The 22,176-nt window shown below is 36.5% G+C and overlaps 1 protein-coding gene across 1 annotated transcript in view; it reads left to right on the top strand.

Annotated features, from left to right (window-relative positions):
* Positions 1-22,176, top strand: part of SEMA3E (semaphorin 3E) — a 291,573-nt gene that overhangs the window by 199,225 nt on the left and 70,172 nt on the right. The window contains exon 5 of the mRNA XM_053716512.1: positions 5,912-6,005. Coding sequence (XP_053572487.1) covers positions 5,912-6,005 — 94 coding nt within the window. The remainder of the gene's footprint in view (positions 1-5,911; positions 6,006-22,176) is intronic.

Consider the following 22,176-nt stretch of genomic DNA (forward strand, 5'->3'; position numbering starts at 1 on the left):
TTTGTGAATGTTGAGATGTTATATTGGTTTCACTGGTAAAAATAAATAATTGAAATGGGTATATATTGGTTTTTTGTTAAGTTGCCTAATAATTATGCACAGTAATAGTCACCTGCACACACAGATATCCCCCTAAAATAGCTATAACTAAAAACAAACTAAAAACTACTTCCAAAACTATTCAGCTTTGATATTAATGAGTTTTTTGGGTTCATTGAGAACATGGTTGTTGTTCAATAATAAAATTAATCCTCAAAAATACAACTTGCCTAATAATTCTGCACTCCCTGTATATATATATATATATATATATATATATATATATATATATATATATAAATACATACATATACATATAAGCACATATACACATGTTTTTTTGTAAACTATCTAGGACATTTATTGGCAAACAATGATTTTAATGTAAGAATTTAAGTTCTCTGTTAAATGTTACAAATCATGCAATTCTGAAATTAAACTCTATGGCCATTTACCACCTGGGTGCAGCTTCTTTTTAGCCCAATAATGCTTTTCACAGAGTAGAACCAGATGGTATATTGCCATAGATAAACCAAAACATTTATTGATCTGGTTGTTCATTCCTGTGAGTGCGCTTCTCTCTGTGTGTATTAAGTCTCACATATATATATACCTATATATATATATATATTTATATATATATATATATATAAACACATACATTAGCGCTGCAGAATCTGTTGGCGCTCTACCAATAACCAATAATAATAATAATAATAATACATGTATATACATATTTAGACATATACAGTATATACAATATAGCACTTCCCATTCAAACACCTTGTCATATACTATATACCTTTTAAATATTTATTAATATTTATATGAATAATTTTATTATATAATGTGTATATGAGTGTAACAGTGTATTTTGATGTATTTTGTGCACATCTATTGTTAGCCCTAACCCTAATCCGACTAGCGCAGATTTGGATTGTGAAAAAGGGGTAGTGTACAAGCGCTAAGGTAATCCCCAAGCTGTATCCAAACAGAGATCCTAACCAACCTCCAAAAAATATGCACAAGTAGTAAGAAGTGAATACAGCGCCAACAAGAGGCCAAGGGGTAAATATACTCACAGAGAGATAAAAAAAGATTATTTAATGAACCATGTTAAAAAGCATCAGTAATAAAAGACTATATATAAAAAATGTAAAAAGTACTTACAGAAGCGGCTCAAAGGGCCAAAGCTGATAATTACAATAAAAACAGAGGTAATAACAGGTGATCAGTGTGAGTGGTACACCAGAATAAGAGTGTATACTAAGCAAACAGAATTAGCCTAAGTACAACTATAACAAGTGCATCAAGCAAAAAACTAATAAACAATAATACAAACAATAATGTTCAAAATTAGTGTTTCAAAAATAGTGTTCCAAAAAATAGAAAAATGCACTGCAGTGCAAAAAAAGGGGGGTAGCAAAATAATTGTATAGATACGATCAAATAGTGAGTGAGTGCAAATGGATATAAAAATGCTAGCTACTTAATCCAGTGAGGTTAAGATATAATTAAATAAAATACACAATATGCAATAACATAAAAAATAAAATATAATCCAAAAAAGTGTTCAAAAAGTTGATCAACAAATGTTAGTGAAGAACAAAAATAAATCGATCAAAACTAAAAAATGGAAAAAATGGGTGATGAAAAGCAAGGTGAAAGTGAGGAAATTGATTCCTTCCAATGTTAGTTACTTTAACAGATCCAAATTCCTGAGTGTGGTAGCTGAAGTAGCTGATTGGATCCTAGCACCTGTCAGCTGCTCCTATGGTATCCTAAAAAGTGTCCCTGTAAAAAAAGAAATTCACAACATAGTGTATCCAATATGAGAATGAAGTAAAGATTAAAGTAATGCTTACCAATATGTCAACACGTTTCTGCCCTAAAAAAAGGGCCTTTCTCAAGACTAGCTAGTCTTGAGAAAGGCCCTTTTTTGAGGGTCTAGCTAGTCTTGAGAAAGGCCCTTTTTTGAGGGCAGAAACGCGTTGACATATTGGTAAGCATTACTTTAATCTTTACTTCATTCTCATATTGGATACACTATGTTGTGAATTTCTTTTTTTACAGGGAAACTTTTTAGGATACCATAGGAGCAGCTGACAGGTGCTAGGATCCAATCAGCTACTTCAGCAACCACACTCAGGAATTTGGATCTGTTAAAGTAACTAACATTGGAAGGAATCAATTTCCTCACTTTCACCTTGCTTTTCATCACCCATTTTTTCCATTTTTTAGTTTTGATTGACTTATTTTTGTTCTTCACTAACATTTGTTGATCAACTTTTTGAACACTTTTTTGGATTATATTTTATTTTTTATGTTATTGCATATTGTGTATTTTATTTTTTATGTTATTGCATATTGTGTATTTTATTTAATTATATCTTAACCTCACTGGATTAAGTAGCTAGCATTTTTATATCCATTTGCACTCACTTACTATTTGATCGTATCTATACAATTATTTTGCTACCCCCCTTTTTTTGCACTGCAGTGCATTTTTCTATTTTTTGGAACACTATTTTTTAATTCACTAATTTTGAACATTATTGTTTGTATTATTGTTTATTAGTTTTTTGCTTGATGCACTTGTTATAGTTGTATTTAGGCTAATTCTGTTTTATTAGTATACACTCTTATTCTGGTGTACCACTCACACTGATCACCTGTTATTACCTCTGTTTTTATTGTAATTATCAGCTTTGGCCCTTTGAGCCACTTATGTAAGATATTCCTATATTTGTAATTTTATTTATATGTGTTTTTTACATTTTTTTATATATAGTCTTTTATTACTGATGCTTTTTAACATGGTTCATTAAATAATCTTTTTTTATCTCTCTGTGAGTATATTTATCCCTTGGCCTCTTGTTGGCGCTGTATTCACTTCTTACTACTTGTGCAGATTTGGATTGTGCTTGACAGTACACTTTCAACTTGTAAAATGTGCACAGGTTAGCGAAGTCGCTTGTGCCAGGGCTAACGTTAGCGCACCTTTTGTAATTTAGCCTTCTGTGGGGTTGTGTCACTAATCACCTCTCCATTTTCACAAATTTTTTTTTATTTTACTCTACAGAGTTTTTATAAAAGTTCAAATACCTAGGCATTGTTAAGAATGGAGAGATTGTAAAGGTTGGATGAGCTTTTAGTTAAATCTATTTTATTGCCATGTACTAAAACAAAGCAATCATGTTCATCCTACATAAGAGAACATTACAATTTGATGATGTTTTAAATTTGAATAGATTCCTGTTCATCTATCTTTCCATGACCATCTTCTGAACACATCTAAGGAACTGGGCTATGCTGTTCCAGTGTATTAAATGTCATTCTATAAGACAGTCTATACGACTGTCCTTTATTAATTAATACCCTTCAAATCTCAAATACAAATGTTTCAATTATAGACTAACATTAGTTGCCTGTGTTCTCCAATTGCCTGGAATAATGATTGCCCAGATAAACTCAGATGAATGACCATATGCGCAGTAGAGCAATCCTCTTAGTTTTTGTTTTTGCTGAAAGAGCAGGATACCATATCTATTTCATTTTGTATGCAGTATCCGGTGTATCTTATCTGCTGAAAATATTGCAAGAATAACCAAATTATATCCTATAATATAAAAGGCCAAGTGTGTTTTTCCGAAGCTGTCATGTGCAGTAGAGACAGCACGAGGACAAACACACCTGGCCTTCAACACACTGACCTGGCATCTGGGCCGGGCCGACTGTGCATGACAGGGGCGTGGCTGGACGTGACTTGGGCGGGGCCTGGCGTGACGTGGGCGGGGCCATACATGGCTGTGCGGACAGGAGGGAGAAAGCTCAAAAGAGGGGGATAGAGAGAGAGAGCAAAAGAGGGGGGATAGAGAGAGCAAAAGAGGGAGGAGAGAGAGAGAGGGGGAGATACATCAAAAGAGAGGGGGAGGGAGAGCAAAAGAAAGGGGAGAGAGAGCAAAATAGAGGGGGGAGAGCACAAAAGAGGGGAGAGAGAGAGAGCAAAAGAGGGGGATAGAGAGAGCAAAAGAGGGGGGATAGAGAGAGCAAAAGAGAGGGAGAGAGACAGCAAAAGAGAGGGGGAGGGAGAGCAAAAGAAAGGGGAGAGAGAGAGAGAGAGAGAGAGAGAGAGAGAGAGAGAGAGAGAGAGAGAGAGAGAGAGAAGAGAGGGGGTGAGAGAGCAAAAGAGAGGATGGAGAGCGCAAAAGAGAGGGGAGAGAGAGCAAAAAAGAGGGGGGAAGAGAGGGGGGAGAGAGAGAGCAAAAGAGAGGAGGAGAGAGAGCTTAAGAGAGGGGGAGAGAGAGAGCAAAATAGAGTGGAGAAAGAGAGCAAAAGAAAGGGGAGAGAGAGCAAAAGAGGGGGGATAGACAGAGCAAAAGAGAGTGGGGAGAGAGATCAAAAGAGAGGGGGAGAGAGCATAAGATAGGGGGAGAGAGAGCAAAAGAGAGGCAGAGAGAAAGAGCAAAAGAGAGGTGGAGAAAGAGAGCAAAAGAGAGGGGGAGAAAGAGAGCAAAAGAGAGGGGGAGAGAAAGAGCAAAAGAGAGGGAGAGAGAGACCGCAAAATAGAGGGGAGAAAGAGAGCAAAAGAAAGGGGAGAGAGAGAGCAAAAGAGGGGGGATAGAGAGAGCAAAAGAGTCGGGATAGAGAGAGCAAAAGAGGGGTGAGAGAGAGAGCAAAAGAGAGGGGGAGAGAGAGAGAGCATACAAGAGGGGGGAGAGAGAGAGCAAAAGAGAAGGGGAGAGAAAGAGCAAAAGAGAGGGGGAGAGAGAGAGCATAAGAGAGGGGGGAGAGAGAGAGCAAAAGAGAGGGGAGAGAAAGAGCAAAAGAGAGGGGAGAGAGATCAAAAGAGGGGGGTTAGCGAGCAAAAGAAAGGGGAAAGAGAGAGCAATAGAGGGAGGATAGAGAGAGCAAAAGAGTCGGGATAAAGAGAGCAAAAGAGAGGGGTGAGAGAGAGCAAAACAGAGGGGGAGAGAGAGAGCATAAGAGAGGGGGAGAGAAAGGGCAAAAGAGAGGGGAAAGAGACAGCAAAAGAGAGGAGAGAAAGAGAGCAAAAGAAAGGGGAGAGAGAGCAAAAAGAGGGGGGGAGAGCAAAAGAGAGTGGGAGAGAGAGAAAAAGAGAGGGGGGAGAGAAAGCAAAAGAGAGGGAGGAGAGAGAGAGCAAAAGAGAGGGGGAGAGAGAGAGCAAAAGAGGGAGGAGAGAGCAAAAGAGGGGGGATAGAGAGACAGCAAAAGAGAGGGAGAGAGATAGCAAAAGAGAGGGGGAGAGAACACAAGAAAGGGGGAGAGAGAAAGCAAAAGAGAGGGGATAGAGAGTGCAAAAGAGAGGGGGAGAGCAAAAGAGAGGGGGAGAGAGAGCATAAAAGAGGGGGGAGAGACAGCAAAAGAGAGGGGAGAGAGCAAAAGAGAGGGGGAGGGAGAGAGACAGCAAAAGAGAGGGGAAGAGAGAGACAGAGCAAAAGAGTGGGAGGAGAGCGCAAAAGAGAGGGAGTAAAAGAGAGGGGGAGAGAGTTCAAAATAGATAGAGGGGGGAGTGAGAGAGAGAGAGCAAAAGAGAGGGGAGAGAGAGCAAAAGAGAGGGGGAAAGAGAGCAAAATAGAGAGAGGGGGGAGAGAGAGCAGAAGAGAGGGGGGAAGAGAGAGCAAAAGAGAGGGGGCAAAAGAGAGGGGGGATAGAGAGGGAGCAAGGGGTGGAACCACTGTACTGCAAAAAATGGCCCGTGTACACGGGCTTTAGGACTAGTATATGTATAATTTAATTCATAAATGTAGTCTTTAAGAAATGGGATAATCAGGCAAATAGTCAATTATACAATTGTACTTAATCTATAATGATTTCTGTTTTTATGACACTTTATTTTACTATTTTACAGGAGCACATATTTCATCTGGAAACACAGAAAATAGAGAGGGGGCGTGGGAGATGCCCTTTCGATCCAGACTCTTCACTTGTTTCAACTTTTACTGGTAATTTATTTATTTTATATATTTTTTGTATATATTATCAAGATCAACATACTGCATGTGATTTTTGAATGAATACCACCAGTGCTAGTTATTTAACATTACACATTGATAGTTTCTCAGCCAGTAAAGTCATACTTGTAACTATTGGCTTCTCGGTGGCAAGGGATATCTATTATTATTATTATTATTATTACTATCATTTTTATTTGTAGAGGACTAACAGATTCCACAGCACTAATATCTTTCTTTCTTTCTTTTTCTTTCTTTCTTTCTTTCTTTCTTTCTTTCTTCCTCTTTTTCTTTCTTTCTTTCCTTATGCCATCATATGAAATACAAATATTATGTGCTGTGTCATTCTCTATGGCAGTCCACAAAGGTAGCAGCACTGTAATCAAATACATTTATTGGCACCAAGACTTAACCACAATGTTTTCAATGACATACATGGTGAATAGTAGCTCTGGAGTAATTATTACCTGTTTCAAACACACGTTATGGTCTCACATTCAGCATCAGTTCATCATCCCAAAATACCATCATTTTAGGATATTTTATCATTATTGTTCAATAACAATTAATAATTGAAAATTAGAAGATAGAATTATTATTTTTTCACTTTTTACCATCTTTTAATTTATGCAGTTAAGAAATAGGTCTAAAATATCAAACCATATAAATAATAGATACAACATAAAATTAGACAATTTGCCAGGCATTGTTATAACAATTAGCTGATAGTTGGACAGACATGCAACAACTCATTTGAAAGACAAGGATTGCTGCTTCAAACTACAGGGTTTTAAGTTTGTCTATGTGTGGTGGAGGAAATAATAGGGGATACCCCCCCCCCCCCAATGTTGTTCCCTATGACTATGGTTCTATCAGGCTGTAACTGTTGTCATGATAATCATTTGAAAGCAACCTGAGCATGTTTGACCCCTCTTTTCAACCACTTGCCTCTTCTGTTTCAAAAGAGGGGGTTCTCCCTCAGTTGTAGTGCTTATGTTGGGGTGCTAATGTCCCTTATAAAGCCCACTGGTTACCACTTATTTATAGAAAGGGAATTAATGTTTTATAGGAGGGGTCTCTAACACATTTAATTAGACCAGACAGTTAAATGTCAACTGTCTTTTCTCTTTATATAGTTGCTTTTATCATTCTGCTTTATTGAACATGTCTAAAGATTTACTGCAGATGCAATCAATAATATTAAAAGTAAATATTAAAATAAAAGCCTAAGAACTAAAAAGAAAAGAAAATCTGTTTCCTATATTTTTGGTTTAATTCCTAGATCTAGGGGAAGTTTTGAAAGTCTTGAGAAACATATGGATGATTCTCTTTTATCTAGTTGTATGAAATATTCAAAATATACATTAAATAGTATTGCTTAATAATGACACGACAGCTTATAGGGGCAGTAGTAAAGTCAAGATTAAACTTTCATGATTCAGATAGAGCACACAGATTTAAAGGGCCACTAAAGTTGAAATTAAAGTTTCATGATTCAGATAAAACATGCAATTTAAAAAAACAACTTTCCAATATACTTCCATTATCAAAATGTGCACATTCTTTTTATATGCACACTTTCTGAGGCTCCAGCCCTTCTGGGCATGTGCAATAGTGCACATAATTTACTTATATGCATTTTGTGATTGGCTGATAGCGGTCACATGATACAGGGGGAGATAAAATAGAATTAAAGGGACAATCTACACCTTAGTCATCTTATAGTCTTACCTTAGATTAAGCTGCAAATAGCTTCCTGCACCCCTTTCTTCACCACGCAGCAGGAACGGTAAAAAAAATATTTTAAAATGTATATTGTTTATGGACACTTTGAAATGGCTGGCAAGCTCCACCCACTGCTGACATCAGGATCTGGGCTACATCTAGACACTCTGCTGAATAGCATTGACAGTCTGTTTAATCCAACTAGTGAGCCTTTTGTGATTGGATGCCATATGCAGCCCAGGCTGTGATGTCATCAGTGGGCGGAGATTGGCAGTCATTCTATAGTGGCCAGAAACAATATTAATTTTAAAATAACTTTTTTACCATTCTTGCTGCATAATATAGAAAAGGTGCAGGAGGCTATTTGTAGCTTAATCTAAGGTAAGACTTTAAGATGACTAAGGTAAACTGCCCCTTTCACTTTGAAATTTGCCAGAAAATATTCCACTTCTCATTTCAAATTCAAAGTGCTATTGTATATGTGTCAATTATTAAATTCTACTGTGTTAAAGGGACATGAAACCAAAAGCTTTCTTTCATTAAGATAGAGCATATAATTTGAAACAACTTTCCAATTTACTTCTATTTTCAAATTGGCTTAATTCTCTAGTTATCCATTGTTAAAGGGGCAGCAATGCATTACTGGGAGCTAACTGATCACATCTGGTAAACCAATTACAAAAAGAAATTATGTGAAGTCACCAATCAGCAGCTAGCTCCCAGTAATGCATTGCTGCTCCTGAACCTACCTAGGTATGCTTTTTAACAAATTCCAAGAAAACAAAGAACATTAGATAATAGAAGTAGATTAGAACATTTTCTAAAATCACATGCTCTGTCTGAATCATGAAAACAAAATTGGGGTTCATGTTCCTTTAAGTGGTCCTTTAAGAAACTTTTCAGTTTACTTTTATTATCAAATTTTCTTAAAATCTAAGGTACTGTTTGTTTAGGTAGACTCAGGAGTGTGCTTTTGTTTTAGGCAGTGTGTAAGAATTTATTACCAAAACATTGCAGCAATAACTCTTGCCATAATGTGATAAAGACCATGTATGTCTCCCAGCCTTCCTAGTTTGAATAAAGGATACCAAGTGAACAAAGAACAATCAAAGTAAATTGGAAAGTTTCTTGCATACTCTATCTAAACCATGAAAGTTAATTTATTTATTTTTTACTTTACTGCCCCTTTACATTACCTAAGCTTACCCTAAATACATTGTACTCTTATTATTAGTAGAACTCTTATGACATTTCTTGCAGAATTAATATTTATTTATATATATATATGTATATATATATATATATATATATATATAGTTCTAATATATGGTATATTTCCCTCATAACATGCACTGGTCACACCTATCCTCAAAAAACCTTCCCTCGATCCAACCTCCACATCCAACTACCATCTTATTTCCCTACTCCCTCTTGCCTCAAAGCTCCTTGAAAAGTTAGTATATGCACGTATATCCCATTTACTTACACTAAACTCTCTTCTTGACCCACTGCAATCTGGATTTCATCCCCATCACTCCACAGAGAGAGCAATTGTCAAAGGTTACCAACGACCTACTTAAAGAAAAATCCAAAGGCCACTTCTCTCTGCTTATCCTCCATGATCTGTCTGCAGCCTTTGACACTGTTGACCACCCTCTTTTGCTCCAAACCCTCCAATCCTTCGGCATCTGCAACACAGATCTCTTGTGGTTCTCTTCCTCTCTATTAAACCGTATCTTTATTGCAGCCTTCTCCAGAGCATCCTCTGCCCCATTATGACATTCTGCTGGGGTACCTCGGCCCCCTTCTCTTTTCAATCTACATGTCATCATTAGGTTCCTTAATAAAGTCCCACGGGTTTCAATATCATTTGTATGCTGATGACACCCAAATCTACCCCTATGCACCAGACCTACCTCCTTCCTTACTAACTTGTGTCACTAACTGTCTTTCTCATATCTAATCTTGGATGTCCTCTCACTACCTTAAGCTAAATCTCTCCAAAACTGAACTCCTTATTTTTCCCCTTCTTCTAAAATCTCCACCCCCCAATCTTCTATAACTGTTGATAATTACATCATTAACCCTACCGCGCATGCACGATGTCTTGGGGTCACACTTGACTCAGACCTTTCCTTCACTCCTCACATTCAGTCCTTGGCTAAAGCCTGCCGCTTCCACCTTTTAAAAACATCTCTAAAATTAGACATTTCCTTACACAATACACAACTAAGATTTTAATCCACTCTCTCATCCTTTCCCGTCTCGACTACTGCATCTCCGTCCTCTCTGGTCTACCTAGCTGCTGCCTAGCTCCTTTACAATCCATAATGAATGCCTCTGCCAGGCTCATCTACCTTGCACGTCGCTCTTCATCTGCTGCACCTCTCTGCCAATCCCTTCACTGGCTTCCTCTTGCCTCCAGGATTAAACACAAAGTCCTCAACTGCACTGCTTCCCCCTACATTTCAGACCTTGTCTCCAGATACTCTCCCTCCCGTCCCCTTTGCTCTGCTCACGATCTCCTACTCTCCTCCTCTTGTTACTTCCTAACATTCCCATTTACAGGACTTCTCCAGACTGCCCCCATCTTGTAGAACTCCCTGCCTTGCCCCACAAGACTCTCCCCTAGTTTTAACAGCTTCAAGCGCTCCCTAAAGACTCTACTATTCAGGGTTGCATACAACCAACACTAACCTTTCCTAACTCCATTGCTTTTCCCTTGAACCCCTTAGAATGTAAGCCTATGAGCCCAGCTGTTTGCAGATCGCCTTCATAAGAGCCGACTACAACAGTGCAACTCTCGGCAGGGCCCTTTACCCAATTGATCCCTATAAATGTTATCCTGTATACTATGTTTATAATGCTGCAAAATCTGTTGGCGCTCTACAAATACCTGCTCATAATAATAATAATATTTGTATTGTAGTTTCCTACAAAGCTCTGCCCTACTAAATGTATGTTAATTCTTTGGAATTTTTACTAAGCTATTGGCATTTTGAAAGACTTAGTTTCAAAACTTGGCTCTAAAACAGTTCCATAAACCACAAGCAATATTTTCCCCGGTGAGGTTATTTGTATTTTCATTTACATTGTAATATATTGCTCAACTTTTATTTGATTTGCTGTAATCTGCAATGTGTACATTTCTTCTGTAGTCAAATACAGGTTTAGTTGTTAAAATCCTAGACAAATACAGATGTCTTACAGGTTTCTTACTTCTTATTGAATAAAAAATGCACATTGTGTTTTCTTACCATTACAGCCTCCTCTACGTGATACAATATATACAGTATATATATATATATATATATATATATATATATATATATATCAATGTACCACTGAATTGTACAGTAATCTGACAGAAAAAAGACCCTATTGCCAGAGGAAATATCTTGATTATTTCATCATTCATAAGTAGTTAATTATAATATTAATACTGCCAGTTTTCTAGGGGATTACTTGAATTACACAGTTTAACATATTAAAGTATAACAAATAAATAAAATACATGAAATAATTAGACAAAATAAATACAGTGTATATATGAGAATACAAACCACATAACGACAAACCACATAAATTAAAGTTCATAGGAATAATAATTTGTAGGAAATGTGAAAGAATCTGAAGGGTATAGAAAAAGGGAATAAGAATATAAATATTCTAAGTAATTAAATATTAAAAGTAACATCATTTGATTGACCTTCCAGTTGTAGGGCTAGATTTGTAGACAATCATGAAGTTGTCAAGGGGTCTTATTTTAAAGAGAAGTTCATGGGGTCAATTCTAGTCCAACCCTTTATGTGCAAAATAACAAACAACGCTGAACACGTCACCACCATCCATTAAATGTAAAAATACAAAGAAAACATATCTACTAGATATTGACAGTTGTTACATTGAGAGAGATAAGAGAGAGGAGATTGTCAGGAGACCGCTGCTTCTTACACCCTACGCCACCTCTGAGGTGGCAAGGGAAAATCACAGAGAGCTTGCTCGCTCTCTGTGATTGACAGCCCCTTCAGTCGAGCGACTGGTCGCGCAAATGAAGGGGCGGGCATTACACACTCTGATGAGTGTGTAATGATACATACAGACAAGTGGATCAACAGATCCGCTGCCCATGTGTTGCGAAGGCGGACGGACAGCTTTGCGAGTTGAGAAGCTGTCCGCACGCCGGTTAGTACATGGAGTCCTTTACATTGTGGCAATTATCAAGATTGGTTGTAAAATTAATTGAGCTTCACATCACCTATATCCTCCATAGTTTCATTAGTGAGTGTTACTGTCAATAACATTTAAAGCATCTTGCAGGTGTGAACAAGGGGCTGGTCATGAGCATTCTGGGGCGTTGTAAAAATGCGGTTAGGAGTTTTCACCTACACTTAGCAATTTTAAGAGACTTTTAAATTTACTATGTTCTATTGATCTATTGATACTCTTAGCTAGTGTTTGGTGGCTACAGACATGTACCTTTAATTGGTTTACCAGATGAGTTTACTTAGCTTCCAGAAGGGCAATTCTGCTCTGGATTGGGCTTTAACTGTGTTTAACACATTTGCAAGGGTTAAAATTACTACTGTAACTATTTCTACTGTAGTAGTTCTCAGCAATTTAATGTCCCTTTAAGTATATTTAGAACTTGGTTACACATTTCTGAATGAAACAGCCTTTTTTTTATATTTGACTAAATTTCCAGCTAAGTAAACACAAGCAGGTATGTTATTTTAACCATCTATATTTTCTGTCAAAACATTTTAATGAGGGTTAGTAAATAAACTATTGCATCTATGAGTGAGTTTACTTCAACAAGACTGTTTGTTTATATACAGTATTACTTTCCATAATTGTAATAGAACCCAAGCACATAAAATGATCCTCTGCTAGAGGGAAGACCACTCCAAACCACATAAAACCAGTATCATGGTTTTAAACATTCCATGTACAATACTGTGTGGGTTTTTCTTGAAAGAAGGAAATGAGGATTCTAAAAAAATGCACATTACATATTTCGTATTTTCCTTCCAACAACCCATCATTTGCCTTTAGGAGCCGCACAACCTCAAGCTTAAACTTTTGTCCAGCCCAAATAAATTGCAGTTTTGAAAAGATTTACAATATATTTATATATTTTAAATTAAGAAAGCAGAACAATACACAAAACATTCAGCGATATAAAATATCAAGTCCGTTATGTATCTCAAGAGACATATATGATATTGTATTTGATATTGTAAGCTTAGAGAATCCAACATTTTGCAATAAAATTTGTAATATTGTTTATTATGTTTCTAATATTAATAAGTCATCCTGTGGTCAAGTCATAATACTGTTATTTTAAAATAGCTGCATTTATGATTTACATAAAAATTATTGGTATACAGCCTTGGAGACATTTAACTATGGAATTAATGAATATATCAGAAAATAAAACAGATGTTAAGTACTGTAAAGTAATATAGGTTATGCTTCACAATGGCAAAATATATTTTATTATAACAATATATTACATTTTGAGGTTACATTTGTAATGGTGTCTATTAAACAGGCATGGTTCTAGGGGGTGGGGTGCCTACAACCCAAACCTGAAAACAGCCATACATTGGAAAACCAGTCTCATGTTGTTCAATTCAAGACAAGTAGAAAGGCAATAAGGGTGAAACATGATGTAAAAAGAAAAAAACTTCAGGTAATGTGTTTAAAGGGACACTGAACCCAAAAATTTTCATTTGTGATTCAGATAGAGCATGCAATTTTAAGCAACTTTCTAATTTACTACTATTATAATTTTTTCTTCATTCTCTTGCTATCTTTATTTGAAAAAGAAGCCATCATAAGCTATTTTTTTGGTTTAGCACCCTGAACAGCACTTGTTTATTGGTGGGTGAATTTATTCACCAATCAGCAAGAACAATCCAGGTTGTTCACCAAAAATGGGCCAGCATCTAAACTTACATTCTTGCTTTTCAAATAAAGATACCAAGATAATGAAGACAATTTGATAAAAGCAGTAAATTAGAAAGTTGCATAAAATTGCATGCTCTATCTTAATCATGAAAGGAAAATATTTTGGTTCTGTGTCCCTTTAAGGCTGTTATACCACATCCACTTTATACAAGCCAAAAGGAGACATCCAAGAAACGTGATACAGTACACAATAGCGCTTACCCTGTACAACGGACCTCAAGGAGATGGGGAAACTTACTGCACCAAGGCGGTTCTCAGACGACCCAGCCGTTGTCCTTAGGTCTTGATGAAGGCCATTACCTGGCTGAAACACATAGATGATACCGCTGATTCTGTCTACAAACAGTCATTAACTGGAAAACACAGAGTGCTCTGTAATTCTTAGGTATAATGTACCTTACCCACTAAGTATTGGAGGAAGAGGTTTTTGTTTGGCCGAATAGGTCATGTGATTAGAGACACTGGAAGTCTCCTAGTTCACACAGAGTGCGAATGCCGAAGCGGCAGCATCTGATTTCACCTAAGGACAATGGCTGGGCCGTGTGTGGACTGCCTTGGTGCAGTAAATTGCCCTGTCCCCTTAAGGTCTGTTGTACCGGGTGAGCGCTATTTTGTACTGTGTCACACTTCTTGGATGTCTGCTCTTGGCTTGTATAAAGTGGATATGGTATAACACGTGTAATGTGGCCTTAAACATATTACCTGATTCACGGACTAGTGTTTTTCTATTTCAGCTCATTCATACCAGTTCTGCACAGCTAATTATTGTGGACTTTGCTTTCATAAGCAGATTTTTATTTTTATATAACTTTTTGTATTACGTATTGTACTGTAATTGTATTTTTATTCAGGACAAAGAGTGTATATAAATATACACGACAGGGCGCTAATTAATTTCAAATATTACTGAATATATGTATACCAATTACCATAAACTAACTGCAGATATTACAAAAGCAATATTCAAAATAAATGTTCAGAATAGATAAGGATCAGTGTAATAATGTCCATACACTTAAAAAGTTATAGTCCAAAACAAGGATGAGATCATGTACTCACAAATAAAAAGTCCAAATGATACAATTTATCTGGGCAAATCAAGGCCTATACATATAGTCACGCTGCTCCTCCAAAGAAAGGTAGACTCCAACGTTCCCAAAGCGATAACTATAAAATACAAAAGGAGAGAAGTGTGGACTCAAGTGCAGCAATAAAGTTTATTGTTAAAGCGAATGTAAATTTTGATGCTAAAGTGCCCGGTTTTTAAAACTTCGATTAAAAACAGGGGCACTTTAATTCATCAAAATTTTCATTTCACTCCTGTTGTGAAAAAAACTTACCTTTTAATCTTCACAGCAGATCCAGCTTCCTCTGCCCATTGCAAAGCCTCTTCCTGGGTCTAAAATGAGGCATCCGGCTTCCTCCAATCACAGCAGTGAATCAGACACTGATTCCCCCGGGGGGGAAGCCGTGATTGGAGGATGACCTATCAATCATTTCTGACATCAGAAATGGTTTGTGAGACCGGAGGAAGCTGGAGCTGCTATGAAGTTAAAAAGGTAAGTTTTTTGTCACAACAGGAGTGAAATGTAAATTTTGATGAATTAAAGTGCCCCTGTTTTTAATCAAAGTTTTAAAAACCGTGCACTTAAGCATCAACATTTACATTCACTTTAAAAACATACGATCTTAAAAACTCACAAGATGGTCACAAGGTATATGCACATCAAAGCCGACTGCTATATGTGGCCATTAAACAGCTCCGTGGTCCCCGAAGGCAAAGCAGTGTAGCCCATAAGAAACATGGCCGAGCAGCAAGAACACATGACTTAAGACCGGATAAGGTCCATTGGTTCTATTGGAGAATACACACATCGGGGACCACGGAGCTGTTTAATGGCCACATATAGCAGTCGGCTTTGATGTGCATATACCTTGTGACCATCTTGTGTATTTTTATTCAACCACCGGTGGTTCATTTGTTTAGTAAATACTTCTTTCATACTGTTTGGCGTGCCTGCTATTTTCTTGCTTTTCTCTTTTAATTTTCTATGGCATATATGGTGAATAGTAGCTCTGGAGTAATTATTACCTGTTTCAAACACATATGCTGTGGCCCCACATTAAGGGGTAGATTTATTATATGTTGGATGGACAAGATCCGCTGTAGCGGATCATGTCCGCCCGACATAGCTAAATGTCGACAGCATACGCTTACCATGCTTGTGCAATGCCGCTAGCGGGGATGTCAATCATCGCAATCATATCTGATCAGGGTGATTGCTGTCCACCACCTCAGTTAAGGCGGATGAGTTAAGGACTGGGACTTAACTTTTGTTTCTGGTGAGCCTGAAGGCTTGCATGGAAACAGCTTAGTAAATCGGCCCCTATGCATCAATTCATCGTCCCAAAACACCAATGTGTAGGCTTTTCTATCTGTATTGTTCAATAACAATTAATATTTGAAAATTAATTTGCATGTGAGCGATAAGGTGTTTATCACAGGTGTTTGCGCTTGTCGGGCTTATTGCTCGTATTACGCTTTGAAAGTAAATGTGATTGCTTGAGTGCAATAGCGATTTATGCTAGAATAACTATCGCAACTTCAGAGCTCTGGTTAACTGTTTCGTGAAAAGTGAAAAAAAAAATACATTACAAAGTTACGCTCATAATAACACAATCTAATAAAATATATATAAAAAAAAATTGTACAAAAAAGTTATAAGGGCTCAAAGACATGAGGTCTCAACTGTTTAAATATGTATATGTATGTAAATAAATATGTTTATACGTGTGTACCTATGTATTTATATGTGTATATATGTATTCACAGATATAGATACTGTACACATATAAACACATACATACATATGTACACACATATAGACATATATGTAAGTGCATTGGAACTCTTTGCAGTTAAGTAGATGAAAACATGTAAAAGCATATTTCTGCAATATTCATATTTAATAAAGTGTTATAATATGTGTTTACTGTAAATATTTCACATTCCTATGCTCTGTCTCAGAATATGTTGCATGTATTAATAGATGTTCAAATATATATATTTATATATTATTACATATATAAATGTATATATATATATATATATATATCACCAAAATACCATCATATATATGTAGAGATATGTATTTATGAATAAATAGAACATATTCTGCTATGTGAAGAACATTGGAATTTGAAATATAAATTTTTTCATGTCGGTTTTGCTTAAGGACCGTATCAGAGAGCATCTGCTACAGATCAAAAATAAAAGTACGGAGACTCCACTATACAAACATTTTACTAAAAAACATCAGGGTAATAAGAAAGATTTCAAATATTGTGGTATCCAACTAGTAAACCCTAGTTGGAGAGGGGGAGACCAAGAGAAAAAACTTCTTATAGAAGAATCGAGATGGATATTCTATTTAGACTGCCTTCATCCCAGGGGTCTAAATAACAAGGAAGATCTGTCACATTTATTTAATCTGAAATAAATCTGCTCAAAACATGTACTGTAGGAAACAGAGATCCATTATTAGCATGTATCTTCATACTAGCATAATAGACTAGTTTACCTAATGAGAACATGATATAACTCCCCTTGCTTCTACCTGTACCCTTTTAATGATCATCTACCCACCAGGTTTCAAACTGCAGCCAGTTACCAATATTTTTAATAATTTTCTGACAATTTTATAAATTTCCATTTTACATTTTTAAATATTTTTTAATATCTTTTAGTATTTTTTATATTATCCCCCATAATCTCTTCTCTGCGTGGTGATAAAGAGTCCTATTTACCGGGTGGACTCTACGTAGCGAAACATCTGAACATGGGGGAACCCATCCCACACCCATTAGACCTACCAAACCAGTAACTGACATGTGAATCAGTGGAATCCTCATCTTTCAAAATATGACACTAAATAGGCATCTGACTAGAACAGTGATTTCTGATACCTCTGAAGTTACACATCGATTATTTACTCCATCTTTATCTCATCTACTTATTTTAATGAGATTATGCACATTTATCTTCATATGTACCTTAAAGACATACTTTTATTATATTCGATTACACGATTATCTGCCATATAGCTAGTGTAATGACAGTGGCATTCCCCTTATATATATCTAAACCAAGTGTTTTACAACTCGCTTTTTTATAAAATTATTTTATTGTCCGTTTTTGTACATATATGTTTTCATTTGATTGACCACATTATATATACCAAATTCCTGAATTCAATTGATTACGTTTTATATAACAATCCCCAGTACTATGACCCTGTGAATGATACCCATAGCTAAATACAGAGACCGGAATACCATTTCCGGTAGTGATGTCACTTCCGGTCATATGCACTAGCATCAATAAGCTGAGAACACAAGGACTAATATTCCCTTGGGATTGAATAACATAGCAAATGCACACTATAAAATAATAAGGTCTGTTGTAAGAGTTGCTATTTACGCAAGTCCAGAATTACAATTAAGAAAACATCGGCCCCTAATCACGAACCGGAAGTGACACCAACACAAGAAGTGCACTTCCGGTTTCGGCGATTTCGGCGATGTAAATTCCGCCTTTTTGTTTGAGGAATACATAGTCTATAAGAGAAATAAGTATACAGCATACAACTGGCTATAACAATAAATATAAACAAGAATATATACACATTTTAGATGCAGGAAGGTATCACTTCCGGTTCAAAGGCAAATATTTTTGGCGCAAATTTGGTGCACTGTGATAGGTGCACCATAGTATAAAAAGAGGCCTAATCATGCTTACCACAATACAGTCTTGAAAAAGGCCCAAGGAAGGGCCGAAACGCGTTGGCTATTGATGGTAAGCCTCATTTCATTTAAACTAAGGATTTCCTAAACGTTATTGCACTATTTGTTTTTGTTTTGTATTCCACAGGTACACTGGGAATCTTATCTGTTTTTTATCATTTGGATTTTGGATTTAGGACATTAGAACGAACATTTCTTAACTATTTTCATTTTTTGACTTGGATTTTTTTGAATTGCTATTGATCACAGCACAAGGACACTATTTTTTCTTATTAGTTTTTTCCACATTTTTTAGATTTTACATCACGCTCTATTAAGTCAGGCTTCTTGGACACCTTCACAGTTATCACCCTTAGGACCGACCCACCATAGGGCAGAATTGCCCCCAAGGAACTTGGAACTATTTCATAAACCCTGTAATCAGGGATTGTCTACAACACATTGGAGACACCACACATTGTTTACACAATAATTGTATTTAGGAACCGTTATCTTTAACCATTTAGAACTGTACTTTTAGTGTTTTAATATTTAGGATTGCATTTCTGTACCTGCTATATGGTTTTACTCATATTTTATATTGTACTCATGGATCCATGAAATAACTTCTTTTTATTTTTTACTTTTTTACTTTTTTTTATATATCACCACTTTGTTCGATACCATATAAGTTAATGTATGAGAGGATATGCATCTAAACGTTGAGTAATTTCAACACAGTCTGATTGCAATTTCAAATATTTTTATTGTTTTTATCGTGTTTGTATGAATAAATCTGTAACACTTTTTTCACAAATCTTATTAACGTTTTGTGTGTATATATATCCCGGCCCACTGTGAGGCGCTCCCTAGATTCCAATTTATACACGGTTTTGCTTAGGATTTCGCTCCATTAACTTTTATGGGGAAATACGTCAACACGCAAGCGATATTATGTTCTATCTTTTGCACACATCAGGTTAGCACTCGTGCAAAGTTAGCATGCAAGGGGAAGCATTAAATAACACTCCATTTGCAATCTAATCCTTTGTTGGAATTCTATTAATCAACCACACAACCTTCCTGTAAAGAAGAGATTACACAAATTACTCCTGAGCACACTACACTCTTTCCTTAGGTTATTAAATCACTTAACATACTTGAAAGTTTCAGGTTTTATAACCTTTCTCCTTTGTCTCCTCTAAGCTATACACATTAAAGGGACAGTATACACCAATTTTCCTATAACTGCATGCAATAGACACTACTATAAATAAGAATATGCACAAATACTGATCCAAAAATCTGTATAAAACCTTTTAAAAACTTACTTAGAAGCTCCAAGTTTAGCACTGTTGATTTGGATAGTAGGAACTCCCAGGGAAAGTGTTTGAAAGCTGACACCGCCCCCTCCCCCCTTCCCTGCATATGAAAAGACAGATTACACAAACAATAGCAGCAGGAATCTGTAGACCTGGGTCTACTTCTGACACTGAGGGGCTTGGTTAGGAGTCTGAAAATCTGCACAATGTTATTTTAAAAAAAGCAAAACTATACATTGTTACAAATTCACTCCCAGGTGGGCTATATAAATGGATCATCTACAACATATTTATGCAAAGAAAAATGTGGTGTATAATGGCCCTTTAAGTTCATGGAGTATTTCTTTGTATGTTTATTTTTCAGATCATGTAGTCCTACCTTGCACAGTTTCTAGTATATTTATATAATTCTGCACAAAAGATTAGGTCTGACTAGTCTAACTAAATGCTTCACGTAGACTTTTGTGGGGAAGAGCAGAAAAAAGCTGGATATCGCTTGAGCACTAAGCCAATGGTACACTAAGTTGAACGTGCTCTGGTTCAGCTATAATAAAAAAAAAACCTGGCCTGTTGGGGGTACTTAAGGATCACAGTTTAGAAACAATGCTCTAGGACAATGGTGACCATTATGTAGTTCTGTGCTGTACTATTAATAATAATAATGGTTTGCTTCAAGTCTTAAAAAACAATATTGGATTGAACTAAAGCACAGTATTTAACTCACCGTTTGTAATACAAGTGCAATGAACATGCTAATATGTTCCATGTGCTATCCATTAAAGATTTAGAGGCCTATTTATCAAAGGTCTTGCGGACCTGATCCGACAGTGCGGATCAGGTCCGCAAGACCTTGCTGAATGCGAAGAGCAATACGCTCTCCGTATTCAGCATTGCAAGAGCTGCTGGTACAATGCTGCCCCCTGCAGACTCGCGGCCAGTTGGCCGCCAGCAAGGGGGTGTCAATCAACCCGATCGTACTCGATTGGGTTGAATTGTGGCGATTCCTGTCAGCCTGCACAGAGCAGGCGCACAGGGTTATGGAGCAGTGGTTTTTAGACTGCTGCTTCGTAACTGCTGTTTCTGGCGAGTCTGAAGACTCGCCAGAAACACGGGCCCACAAGCTCCGTACAGAGCTTGATAAATGGGCCTCACAGTGTGCACTAAAAAAGTTTCAGATGTGTTAAAGGGACAGTCTAATCAAAATTATAATTTGATCATTCAGATAGGGCATGCAATTTCAAACAATTTTCTAATTTACTTTTATTATTAAATTTGCTTTGTTCTCTTGGTATTCTTTGTTGAAAGTTAAACCTAAGTAGGCTCATATGCTAATATCTAAGCACTTAAAGGCCGCCTCTTATCTAAGTGTATTTTGACAGTTTTCTTACAACTAGATACAGCTAGTTTATGTGTGCCATATACTGTAGATAACATTGTGCTCACTCCCATGGAATTACTTAGGAATCTGCACTGATTGGCTAAAATGCAAGTCTGTCAAAACAACTGAAATAAAGGGGGCTTTCAGCAGAACCTTAGATACAAGGCAATCACATAGATAAAAATTGTATTAATATAACAGTGCTGGTTATGCAAAACTGGGTAATGGGTAATAAAGGGATTATCTATCTTTTTAAACAATACAAATTCTGGAGTAGACTGTCCCTTTAAGATACTTTGGTTATCTACCTTTAGCACCGGATTGTGCAGTTGCACAAATGATAATGCTGATTGCATTATCAACCGTGCTCCACTCAAGCCCCAAATGTACTTCCCTCTGAAGAATAAAAGTAGGATTTCACTTGCATTACCAGTGCTGAGATTTTAACAAATCTGGCATCTTCATTGTTAGTAACTAACTTAACTATTTCATTAAATCAATTTAATTGTTCCCATACAAATATGTGACCCTCAATACTTGCAACCACACCCTTGTAAGCATTACATCCCACTTCTCCAGTCTCAGTGTGAAGCATCACGCTCCCACTCCAATAAAAACAATGTACAATGTACAGATATACTAGTTTGTAATTGACTGGACAAAGTGAAACAATGGATTCTGGAGTTGAGAATTTCTGTGAGAGAAAACAGACCAAAGACTCATAACCTGCAGCTTTTCTATACAAAAATAAAATGAAAGCCGTTGAAAATCAAAATGTGACTATTATTTAAAGAATATTAAATAGTCTAAAGCACTAAGCTATGCGTTATACTTAATAGAAATTATTGCAATATGTATTAGTCATCAAAAAGAATTTTACTTTTTATTATTTTTTTTAACATTATTTGTGCAGTGTTCTTTACCTCCTGTCACAGCCCTGCAAGGAGGAGGGGACCTCTGCAGGAAGACAGATTAGCAGGTA

This window comes from Bombina bombina, chromosome 6, assembly GCF_027579735.1.
Source record: "Bombina bombina isolate aBomBom1 chromosome 6, aBomBom1.pri, whole genome shotgun sequence".
NCBI lineage: Eukaryota > Metazoa > Chordata > Amphibia > Anura > Bombinatoridae > Bombina > Bombina bombina.